Source organism: Patagioenas fasciata, chromosome 5, assembly GCF_037038585.1.
Source record: "Patagioenas fasciata isolate bPatFas1 chromosome 5, bPatFas1.hap1, whole genome shotgun sequence".
Classification (NCBI taxonomy): Eukaryota; Metazoa; Chordata; class Aves; order Columbiformes; family Columbidae; genus Patagioenas; species Patagioenas fasciata.
Window position 1 is genome coordinate 11459459 of NC_092524.1, and position 12950 is coordinate 11472408.

The 12950-nt window shown below is 37.0% G+C and overlaps 1 protein-coding gene across 11 annotated transcripts in view; it reads left to right on the forward strand.

Moving 5' to 3' along the window:
* The window catches only part of SBF2 (SET binding factor 2), a 268580-nt gene that overhangs the window by 185898 nt on the left and 69732 nt on the right, over positions 1-12950 (forward strand). For 10 of the 11 annotated variants that reach the window (XM_065838442.2, XM_065838445.2, XM_071808910.1 and 7 more), the window contains one exon: positions 8288-8356. The exons of the other annotated variant lie outside the window; for it this stretch is intronic. In XM_065838442.2, coding sequence (XP_065694514.1) covers positions 8288-8356 — 69 coding nt within the window. The remainder of the gene's footprint in view (positions 1-8287; positions 8357-12950) is intronic. 11 annotated transcript variants of the gene reach the window in all.

Genomic DNA, 12950 nt, shown 5'->3' on the forward strand with positions numbered 1-12950 from the left:
GTTGTTTGTCAAATACTTTTTACAAATGACTGTGCAGGACCTTGTATCACAGCTGGTGTAGTTTAAGGTTTGGACAGAGTCACTGTGAATGAAGCCCTGCTGTGAAATAAAAGTCAAAAGGCATCTTGGCATCCCAACCATTTCCTTGGGAGAAGATTACAGCCTGAGTATGTTGAACTTTATTGCCATGGGCCTCATGACAGTATTCAGAAACATGCATGGCATTTCTCTTAAAGAAACTCAGATGTGCTTAGACGCAAGTGATGGCATTCTTGTGTTTATCAGTATCTTACAAAAAGAAGTTAAATGTTTTTATGCTTTTGAGGTACAGTAAAAATACAGTGAAGAATGTGTAATTTATGCACATAAAAATTGAGGTTCTTGATTTCTGAAACATAATTTGTTACGTACGAGAAGGAGGAAATGACTAATTTCAACTGTGGACGGAACTGTATTTATTAAGAAGGGAGGAGGAGAACTCGACAGCTCTTCCTTGAGTAAAATGTTTCTTGTTTTGGCTTGCTGTGAGAAGTGCAAAGGAACTGCATAGAGAAATGTGCTCTGTTTATTAACTTGTGACAAAGCGGAGTAAAGCAAAAGGAAACTTAAAAATCAATGAACATTGTGTAATTCCATCTAAATTGCATCAATTGCATTCTGTCCCTTATAGCACTGTGTTTCAAGGACAGACAAACCTATGAGAATTTGGGGCCAGGTAACAACAAATATGAAGGCCTTCAGGAACTGAAATCCTTTTCTGATGGAATTGGATCTCCTGCTACCTGGAATGGCAGGCCTATCACGTCTTGCATCCTGTTGCTGACATGATAGGTTCTTTAACGAAATGGTCATTATGAAGGCTTCTAGTCAGGCAGAAAGACCACAAAGTCCAAGCAGATTGGCGTGCAGTTCCTTTGTCTTCTGCTTTGCCACGACCATAATGGCCTTAGAGAATGAGGAAAGTATTCCATCTGGCATAATTCAGAGCACAGGTGAAGTCTATATCTAAAGTCTAATATGGACTTTTTGTTGAGTCACTGCTGTCAGATAGTAACCAGGTAGCAGTCTGAGAAGTTACTCCTCAAAAGCCTGAAGTGTGATTCTGGTCAGTGAGAAACCTGGAAAAATAGACAATAAGAGTGTACATTTTTGGGTTTATTTACTGAGAATTACAGCAACAGTGTTTTTTAGGTAGAACAAAAGTTAAATTAAAAGCTTGTGTTAACGAGTAACATGTAAAATGTGCTAGGGTCATTTATGAAGGAAGAGAGGGTTTGTGAGTGAATAATTTTGGAAGACTGTATATATCCCTCTCAAAATGAGAAGTTTTTAAAGTAATGAGAATTACAGAAGACAGTGTCTTCCAAGTTTTGAGTGGGTTCTTGTAGTTCTACAGATACAGAAGTCCACAGGTAGTCAGCTGCATGGGCCTCCTAGCTATGTCTGATTCCATCCTGTTTCTCAAGTCCCGGAAGAGTTGCATTTAACAAAATTGTAGGTGTCTGAGTAAGGTTTTATTTCACCTTTGGTGGCAAGAAAAAAGAAAACTTTGATCCCATTATAAAGCAGAGCAGTGGCTAGCAGTGATGTTAACTTCATTAGACAACACTGTATATAAATTTTAGGAAGAAATTTTCACTGAAAAAACCACAATTTTGCTTATGTTTTCAGTAAGAAAATCCTAAACTTCATTTTAAAGTTAATTATATGCTGTTAGTACTAAGTAATGTAAGTAATTAGTGTCATATTGGCATTTAATCCAGCAAAATGTGTTGTTTCGACCATTGGTCCAGACGATGGCTTTACCTGCGGAGTTAAAACTTGTGGTTTAAATACTTTTTAAAGTTACATTAAAAATTCCAAATAGGGCTATTTTTTTCACCTTTCTTTCAAGGCAGTGTATAATTACATTAGATATAATCAGAACATTGTGGAAGTGTAATTTTATTTACTTGGCTTTTAATTATGCTGAGAAATTATATATGGATGCATAAACTTTTTTCAATTTACCTAATGAAAATGAATGAGTTTTCTGAAATCAGCTCATTAAAATTCTATTCTAGTTTTGAATTACACTGCAGTTCTAAATTATGAATCTCTATTTCCTTTAACAAACAAAGCATTTTTTTCTAAACCGGACTGCTGAATTCTCTTACTGCTTTAGATGAAAAGAATAGTCTTATGCATTAGGTTTGACAGTTTGTATTTCCAAAATATAAACTGCATCAACAATAAAAAAATCCATGATTAAGTAAAACTCTACCCACATAAGGATTAAATCCTGGCACCACTGAATTAATCTCTTGAATATGGAACCAATATTACACCTGTAATTTGTAGCCAATGTACTGCACATATTTTATGGTTACCTTACACGTGCTGACTTAACAGTTCTTGTCTTAGTGCTTTATAAACAGATATGACTAAATTTTCTGGCATTTTTTCTTGATTCGTTATAAGCTTAGTCTTGCATGGTGATGAATGCTCTTGGTGGTCTTGAAAATTGACAGCATTCAATTCTTCTCAAGAGGGACAATGCAGCATTGAGGGTTTACTTGAGAAGTATTTTTAGTAGAGCATACCTGCATCATACTGTACTGCCAAAAAAGTATGGATCAAGTGTTGCCATGTGTAGCTTTTTAGTTTGAACGCATTCACTGCATGTTTACATTAATTTCATCAGGCCTGTGGGTAATTCCATTTATTTATAGTGCTTCTGAATTTGGAGGAAAATTGGGTCCTAAGTTTTCAGCATTCTCAGATTTCTCTAGACTATGTTTGGAAAGCTTACTACCGAGAGCAGAATGTGATTTAATACTGGAAATATACTGTATGAACCAGAAATTAATGAAACTATCAAGACAGATTTAAGAAGAAAATGGTTCTCCAAATGTTATCAGATATTGAATATATCTCTCCTAGACTTTTATCACGTGACTAAGAGAAAGCAGAAATCCCTAAGTATCAGTTATTATTTACTGCAGCTTATTCGGGAAGGTGTGTGTGTGCTTGACAGTTACTGTGCCTCACTGCCTTTGACTTGCCCTTGTAGTCAGTGAGATATCAAAGGGTTCAAGGGCTTTGTTGAATCTGGGCCTGCACCTTCAGTAGCAGATCAAGGAGAAACATTTACCTGGGTGACTTTTCTCATCTGTTCATGGCTAGAATCAGATTGTGGAGAGCACCTCAACTTAATGATGACATACAATACCGTGTTTTCCAAAGAAAAGTTCGGGTCAGTACTTGTTCTGAAGTCAAGAATGAGAAGGGTAAGAGTTGCCACTCCTCTCTAGATACCAGCGGTCCCATGTGTCCATCCAAGTGGTCAAAATCCATAACTTAGCTGTCAGTTCTGCAATGTAATGACAATATCTAACCACAAAAGTTTTGCTTTGTATTTAAACAGAGCGGAACATAAAAGTAAATCACATGTATTATCAAAGTAAGCAATGTAACGAAAAATACTCTCATTATTCTCTTGTCAATTCAGTTTAGTTTTAAATGGACATGAATTACTGTAACACTTTTAATCTGCTACAGACTTCAGTAATTATCTGAATGTGTGGCCAGAGTAATGTGCCAGGTCTTCATTCAATTAGGCATGGATTCGAAGCAGTACTCTGTACATGGCATGGTGTAAGTCTGTATTTCCTTGTCATAAGACATTTGTTTTAGGAAATGAATTTGCTGAGAGTAATTTTTGTTCCTCAGATGTCTTTCAGCTTCCTTTTGTGCAAATTAGGGAGACAATTATAACTGTTTTATGGTATTTAATTTGTATGCTTCTGTAGCAGTAGAGATGTTTTTCACAATTGGTAAAGGCATTATAACACATAAGGCAGCTGGATTTCCTTGTGTCAGGAGTCTAAATTAATTGCATGCGATACATATATGACATTTCCAGTACTTTGGTTTGCCTGGAAAACTGAGATGGTGAGATTTCAGTGCAGCATCTCTTAACCTTAGGGGCTGTTTAGGAGGCTCATTGACAGAGTCCCTTGGGAGGGAGTCCAGGAACACTGGTTGTTCTTCAAGAAGGAAGTGTTAAGGGTCCAGGAGTGAGCTGTCCCCGTGTGCCAAAGAATGAGCCAGGAGGACAAAAGAACTTTGTCTGGAACTCGGGAAAAAAAGGAGAGATTATGATCTTTGAAAGAAGGGGCAGGCAACTCAAGAGGACTACAAGGGTGCAATAAGGTTATGCAGAGAGAAAATTAGAAGGGCCAAAACCCAATTATAAAAAATGTTTCTACAAATACATTAGCAGCAAAAAGAGGGCTAAGGAAGATCTCCATTCTTTAATGAATGTGGGGGGAAACATAGTGACAAAGGACGAAGAAAAGGCTGAGGTACTAAATGCCTTCTTTGCCTCAGCCTTTAACAGCCAGACCAGTTGTTCTCTGGGTACCTAGCCCCCTGAACTGGAAGAAAGGGATGGGGAGCAGAATGAAGGCCCCATAATCCAAGGGGAAATTGTTAGCAACCTGCTACACCACTTAGACATGCACAGGTCTATGGGGCCAGATGGGATCCACCCAAAGGTTCTGAGGGAGCTGCCGGAGGTGCTCACCAAACCACTGTCCATCATTTATCAGCAGTCCTGGCTAACCAGGGAGGTGCCAATTGACTGGAAGTTGGCGAATGTGACACCCATCTACAAGAAGGGCTGGAGGGAGGATCTGGGGAACTACAGGCCTGGTAGTCTGACCTCAGTGACAGGGAAGGTTATGGAGCAGATTGTCTTCAGGGCCATCACATATCATGTCTGCGACAACCAGGTGATCAGGCCCAGTCAGCAGGGGTTTATGAAAAACAGGTCCTGCTTGACTAATCTGATCTCCTTCTATGACAAGGTGACCAGCTTAGTGGATGCAGGAAAGGCTGTGGATGTTGTCTACCTAGATTTCAGTAAAGCCTTTGACACCGTTTCTCACAGCATTCTGCTGGAGAAACTGGCTGCTCATGGCTTAGATGGGTGTGCTGTTCACTGGGTAAAGAACCGGCTGAAGGGCCGGACCCAAAGAATTGTGGTGGATGGAATTAAATCCAGTTGGCAGTCGGTTACGAGTGGTGTTCCCCAGGGCTCGGTATTGGGGCCAGTTCTGTTTCTTTATGGATGATCTGGATGGCAGGATTGAGTGCACCTTCAGTAAGTTTGCAGGCAAAGTTGAGTGGGAATGTTGATCTGCTGGAGGGCAGGAGTGCTCTACAGAGGGATCTGGACCAGATGGGTCGATGGGCTGAGGCCAATTGTATGATGTTCAACAAGGCCAAGTGCCGGGTCCTGCCCTTGGGTCACAACAACCCCAGGCAGCACTACAGGCTCGGGGAAGAGTCGCTGAAAAGCTGCCTGGGCAAAAAGGGCCTGGGGGTGTTGATTGACAGTGGCTGAACAGGAGCCAGCAGTGTGCCCAGGTGGCCAAGAAGACCAACAGCCTCCTGGCTTGTATCAGAAATATTATGGCCAGCAGGACCAGGGAAGTGAGCACAAGTCTGATGAAGAGTGGCTGAGGGAACTGGGGCTGTTCAGCCTGGAGTAAAGGAGGCTGAGGGGAGACCTTATCGCTGTCTGCAACTGCCTGAAAGGAGGTTCGAGCGTGGAGGGTGTTGGTCTCTTCACCCAAGTAACAAGCGATAGGACGAGAGGAAATGGCTTCAAGTTGTGCTAGGGGAAATTTAGATTGGATATTAGGAAAATTTTCTTCATGTTGTTAGGCACTGGAACAGGCTGCCCGGGGAAGTGGTGGAGTCACCATCCCTAGAGATGTGTAGATATGGCACTTAGGGACATGGTTTGGTGGTGGGCTTGGCAGTGTTAGATTAATAGTTGGCCTTGATGATCTTAAGGGTCTTTTACAACCTAAAGGATTTTGTGATTCTCTGAACTGTGCCATACTGTCATGCAGCTACAAAGCAGATAGACAATTAATGTCACTGTTCTTAAAACAGCAGTATTATAGTTTATTCCTAACTGAGATAATTTTTCATTGCTTGTCACATGCTAGAGAAGGAAAAAAAAATAGATAATACCTCCATACTACAAGTCCAGGGGGTATTGCTGACATAAAATATGTGGAGAATTTCATACTTGAGAGAAGGAATGGAAAAATAATCTACTGTGTTGTTTATGTGGTGATGATATATATCTTTGAGACATATGTTAGCTCTTGGAGTATTGAATGCTCTCTAGGTGAAGATACATTGCTCAGTTTTTATAAAGATATTTTTATGTATATTTTGGATAAAAGTCAGAACTTTTACAAATAATTTGAGCTAAGGGACTAGGTAGATAATTTGAAAGTATGAGGATGGATCATTTTATACCTGGTTATAAATAAGCACATACAGAAATAAGGTATTTATTTATTTGAAAACTGTTGAGCATTCCTAAAGGTTGTAAAGTCTCATTTTAAATGGGAAGTTTTCTGATTAAGTGAAAAAGTACTAACAATATTTATCATATCTTTTTATTAAACTAGAAATGCATGTGCTAAATTCCAAATGGAGGTCAAGGATATAGATAGTAATAGAAAATAATGCAGAAATTGGAAATCAAAACCAGCTGACACTGTCCTTTAGTCTTACTGTTTTGACATCTTACAAGCTAATTTGGGTTTTTTATATAGATACCACCATACTGAAAGGCATCATTAAAACATATGTTGAGTTTCTTGGTGTCCACTTTTCTCACTGTTTTCCTCTACTGGATCGGAATGTGTTATGAAGTGTGAAGTGTTTTCCATGCACAGTTAGCACACATGCAGAGTTAGACATTTTGAAGCCTTCAGTAACTGTGCAGAAATACAGCTTCATATTTATTAACTTGTTGTACCCCTTTTGAGAATACATATGTCAGTAGTTTTCTAAATGCTACTGTATAGTACTGTACTGTGCATGGGCATTGGTGTTCCATTTAGGTGAGCTTGATTAAAATAGTAGAAGTACTCATTGCTGGAAAACCACAAAGGATGAAATGCACTTTTAAAGTCCATGAGAAGTAAAATAGTCTTGTGATGAGTTTTTTGGTCTGATTGTTTTAAACCAGCAGAATCACTCAGCAGCCATTTAAGAAAGAAGAGTGAGATGAATGCAAAAAACATCCTAATGATCCTTAACATGATTGTTCCTGTAATGCAGATTTTCTATTTGTGTTGTCACAGTTGGGTGGTGCCAACGTTTTGCTAGTTGCTGTGTTTTAGAGAACTCTGAAATGAGATGAAGGTATAAAGGAAAAGTGTGTCAGGGAAACACTTGAGGTGTTTCAATTTTGGAATTTGGTTGGATGTTATAGATAGTTAATAGGAGTGTGATTTGATTTGGAGAGTGCCCGTTGCAAGAATGAATGTTAAAAATCTTGAAATGAATTGTTCAAATGGAAATGTTGTTTTGCCATTCATCATCCAGGGGCACAGCAGTGATGTATTTGTCTCGCAGAATTATGTGCATTATTGTGTTCTTCAGTACCAGGAAAAAGAACTAATGAAAAAAACCTACACACTTTAAAAAAAGAAAATAACTTTTTTAAGTCTTGTTGAGTATTTTTTGTTCTTTTTTTTTTTTTTTTTTTAAGTCTTAAAAATGCAAGTAGTTTGTTTTTTAAATATTAAGTTACATTCCAATTCTGGTTTCTTTTAAAATACTTCCATAATAAAATCACTATTTTCATCAGTGTAATTACTAGTTCATTTAGTTTGTCGTACCCTTTTCAGCTTAGAGAGACACAAATGACACACTTGATTGTTGAGTGAGTCATTCCGAGGCTGCGAAGAGAATGGGTTTTCATCTTCTTTTAAAGTTAACCTAGTGCCAAACTTTTGTAGAGGCCGTGAGGTGATTATTTCATGTGAAATAAATGTCAATTTCTTTGTGTAAGCTCTTTGCAAGTACGTTCTTTGGTCATCACATCACTTCCATTTAGTCAGGTTTGCTGCTGAACCAGATGGAATTAAGCTACATTTTTATTGTTTCCTCAACAAGGAATACTTTCGTTTTTATATGCAGATCATGGTGGTGAAATTATCTTTCAGACACGGGAGTGACAAAGGTGCTAATAAATTCCTTAAATGGGAAGTATCATAGCATTACCTATCTAGCAGAATTAGGCAGAAGATATTTATGTGAACACAGACACGCACACATGAATATATGTTATTCTACATGATATCAAGTGATTAGAACTTATATTGTGTATAGAAAAGATACCAGAGGGACTCCATAAGGCAGAAATTAAATTACAATTTATGATATTGAAAATGGTTTTGCTTATTTTCTTCATATGTTTTTCTTGAAGGATTGTTCATCTTCGGAAGAATATACCATTGCTGCAGCATTGCTACCCCTGACAACTGCTTTTTATAGGGTGAGTTTTTGTTGAAAACCACTCGATTTTGTATTTATTTACATTACATGCATTGTTAAAATGAAGAAAGTGATGACAGAACAGGCAGGTTAGGTGGTTCTTTGTAAAATTCATTGATGTCAGTGGAAAACTTTTCATAGGGTATTATGGACATTGCTTCAGAATTAAACTATTGGGTGATGATGATTGTGAAAAATTTAACCAGAAATAAATGCTGGTTTATATAATGGGTTAGAGAATTATCATTGAATTATAACTAGGCAATAAAAATAACTGAAAAGAACAATTTCTGATATTCCTGTGAAAAAACTTTAATAAGGTGCTTTTTTGTTTAATTTCGCATGTTAAGCATCGGCCAAAAGGTACATGTTAAGTTTTCAGTCTGTGTAGTTGTTAATTTCAGTTTGTTTTAGCCATATATTTGTTTTCAATTTCTTGTGGGTTTTTTGTGTTATGGTTGTTTTTTTTTTTTCTTTTCTTGCATTGCATTTGATCTTTGAAAAAGTTGTAGTTAAATGGGCTTTACTTTAGAGCTGTACATAATACCACAAGGTTGCTTTCTGGAGTCTACAGAATATGTTCATTCTCTTATATAAGCTAGTGTGGTAAGACATGAAGTTTTTCAATCCAGCAAATAAACTTTCTCCCATCGTTAATTACAAGTTCATCTTTTTTTTGTTCAACCTCTTTTAAGTCCTTGAGTAGTAGAATCATGAGTTGTTTGTCATTTGTTGCTGCCACTAATACCTAATTTGGAGAAAGAGCTAATGAGCTATGTTTTCCATTTCCCTATTTTCTTCTTATTACTGCATTCATCCTACATTATGAAGAAAGGTTGACTTTAGTTTCGTTTTATTTTCTGATTTTTAGTTCTTCTAATAAAAATTTCCAAGAAAGTCCACATAGCTCTTTATGTTGGGAGGTACAGAGAGTATTTTGGGGTGTTGTAGCAGTTTGGTTAGATTCCTCATTTGGTAAAGTTTACTCAAGTAGCAAAAAAAAGGCAGTAGAAATAATACCACTCTTTTTTGCACAGAGTAGTTGAACAGTGTTGAAATAAGCTTCAATAAGTTTTATTTTCATAATCAAGGGGAGCCAAAAGCTGGATTGAATATAGAATATCTTTAAGTAATTTCTTCTTTATGCTTGTATTTTTGGTAGGAGTACTGAGGTCTCACACCATTTCTCTCACAAAAAGTTCTCTGAAATCTTTTGTGTAATAACCTATACACTCAGAAAACTCTGACCCCCCGGATGTAAGAAACATGATCTTTTTTTTAGTGTTCCAGACCTGAATTAAAAATTAAAGTAACCTGACTGCTAACTTACAAAAGCCAGCTGTTAATGCATAATAGAAAAAGAATTTTGTTTTTCCCAGATCTAATCCTCAGGTTCAATGATGGCCCCCTTTGGTATGTCCCATTAGATACAATTCTTTGGCAAAAGTACTTATTTTGATATGAAACTATTCCTACTGAACACGAACTGTGTTGTTCAGAACACAAGATCAGTGGACAAACTTTGCAGTGATTAGTTAAAATTAACAGTTTAAGGTTCTGTTTCAAATTCAAGCAAAAATTAAACATTTTGCAGCATTTTTCATTTTCTCTAGAGGTTTTCAAGGTAGTATCCTAGACTGGAGTAAGTGTGTTCTACCTGGCATGAACCTGCGTAGAAACAATGTTCTATATCAGTATTCATTAATTTAAGAAAAATGGGTGGCATTTTTCAACCCTTTAACATCTCTATAACCCTTTCAGGGGTTCCTGCTCTAGAGTTACACTAAACTAATGATCCTCTTCTCCTGTTTTGGGGAGAAATAGTACCAAATCCTGCTGCTCTACTTTTCTCCCTTGAGCTTCCTGCTTTTTAATGTATTAACAGTTTACAAGTTCTCTTTTCACTGGGTTTCCCTTTACTGAAATCTTAGATAGACTAATTAAAGTTTTGTTGCTTAACACAGCATATTGCTGTTCTGTCTCTGATAAGTCCAGAGGAATGTACAAACTAAAATTAAGGTCATTTGGGGGACTATTTGTCTTTTATTAAAATACCTTCAGGAAAACTGGTATGTTTGCACTGTCAAACTATGTCGTGGCCTTTTCTGCTGAGTTGCTTGTCAATTTTATTTAATTACTATATAGAGTGTAGTTTACATTCACATGCACATGCACACACACACTTGAAGCTGCATTTCATTTTTTTATAGGTAGAGCGTAGTTATTCCAATCCTGTTGCTTCAGTATGCAGAACTGTCTGTCTTCAGCTACAAGTGTGATTGTGTTTCTGCATTCCAAAAAATGGTGAAGTAGTATGTACTTGTTTTTATTGAAGTTTTTATTAGCAGGATACCATGTTTAATGCCAGCAGCATATTAAATATTATTTCACCTAGCCTTGTTGAAACTGCACAGTGTTCTTGGTAGCCAGTAGACCAGAATTTGATTTGTGTGTGCATTGGTATTACTGTACAGGTGGTATTCCAAATTGAGTTACCAGTGAGAAAGCCTATACATCTAAAAATGTTGCAGAGTTATATCAGTCAAATGTATATTTTAACAATCTATGTTCGCTATAGCACTTTGATGGGAAATTATGATGGGATTTCATGTCACAGCATTTTATTGTTAATGTAATTCCCGTTCAAATGAAATAAGTTGTTGTTACACAACATCACAGTTCCTTTGTGAAAGACCTATTGTGTATATGAAATGTTAAGTTTCATTTTTTTTACCTAACACAAAGCAGTGCACTAATGAGACAATTACCTGTTCTTCCTAAATAGATTTACTGTATGTGGCCACACATAGTGCAGACACCAAGTGTTTGAGGTGTATAAATGATAAGAAAGATGTGTTTTCCTGTAAGTCTGGCAAATGAAACCAAGAAACTGAGTAGTAAGAGAAACATAATCCTAGAGGTGGTGTTGGTTAGATTCTGGTATTGTCTTCTCATGAAGCAGTGAATTCTCTAGCCTTGAGGTATATTAAAATATTATTGGGAAAACAGTAAAAAATACATAGAAAGGAACAAGCTTGAATGATCTAACAGGTCTTGTGAGACAGACAAGATGTCTTTGCTTGTGTAAAGATTGGTCTAGGGTATTTCTACATGTATCTAATTAAAATAACAAGAAACATCACTCTGTGTACAGCATGCTATCAGCTCTTGGGCTGTCTGGTGAAATGTCAGAATTCCAGCTCCTGAAGTCTGGTGAGTGATCTGTTGTGAAACTTGATCAGGCAGGATTTGATTGCACTCGTAGCTGGTGGGATTAAATTCATAGACAGGAAGTCAGTACTGGTTGCATATTTGTGGCCTGGAGAAATAATTGAATTTTTCTAGAAAAAATAGTCACAATGCTTTTCAAAAATTTTAAATATTGGACATGAACTGCTAGTAAAATGTGACTCATCAGTGACAGTAGACTTTGATGGGTACTGTTAATGTCAGAAAAACAAACACATCTTTTGCTTCTGGTTTAGAAAAAGGGTTTAGTTTACCATTAGTAATACTGTTGGAATTTTGTTTAAATTGAAACAATATAAATAAAATGTATTTATACATGAAGATAAAAGAATTTTTCCATGTTTTTTTGGTAGGGATGACCCATGCTTATTTGGTATGCGATCACTTTTTCTGTGTATAGAATAGAAATGTAGTATTCCCTGGTGCTGCAGAAAATAGGTCTTTTTCTAAATGTGGGAAGAAAGGACAAGATGAAAAGGTTATATCTTAATAATATTTTCATTTTATTAACTCATCAAGGAAGACAGTTTGACAGTCGTGACCTGGCTCTGTGACATTCACGGTATTCGGACAGTCTTGTTTCAGTTATGTCTCTTTGCCATTGTGGCAAGATGTCGTGTAGCTGCAGTGCATTTCTCGAAGGTTTAGTGTGCAGCAGAAGTGGTGATCAGTGGCAGGCACCAGTTTCAGCCTGTCTGATGGACAACAAGCAGAGGGGGCAAATCTCTTGTCCTCACTGTTGTTCTGTGCCAAGTCTCCATCTTTCCTCCCTTTTCAGCCAAGATGAGGTTTGGCAGTCAGATCAAACATTCCTTCTTGCACCCCTCAACCCTTGCAGAACCTGAGTGTGCAGATTGTAATACAATGTTCTCACTTCCAGGGGATTTTTTTTTTTTCAAAATTTGGTAATTAAAATTGTATCCTTCAGTTGTGTATAGTCATCCATGTTCCCGTTTCTACCACATTACATAGTCGATAGTAATGCATCTGGAAATTTTTGTTACTTGGCATTCAGAAGTGACAGTTCTGATCACCTGTGTTTGAATACAGGAAGTGGCATAATAAAAATATACTGTTCTGAAAGTAGAATTTGTTCTGTGTAGTAATCTTGAGTGAACATATATATTTTATACATGAGCATTTATTTAAATTGCAGTAGACAGAGCAGTATAATTTTTCAAAATCACAAGTATTTAATTTACATTTCAGAGTCATTTGTTGGTTTTAATGGCTTCCTGTACACTTGGAGAGCGCTGATCTGGTTTCAGCAAAAACAACCCAAATGCGCTGAAGTGTCTCACACATAGGATGTATTATATTAACCCTGACATTTGTCATCTAGTGTA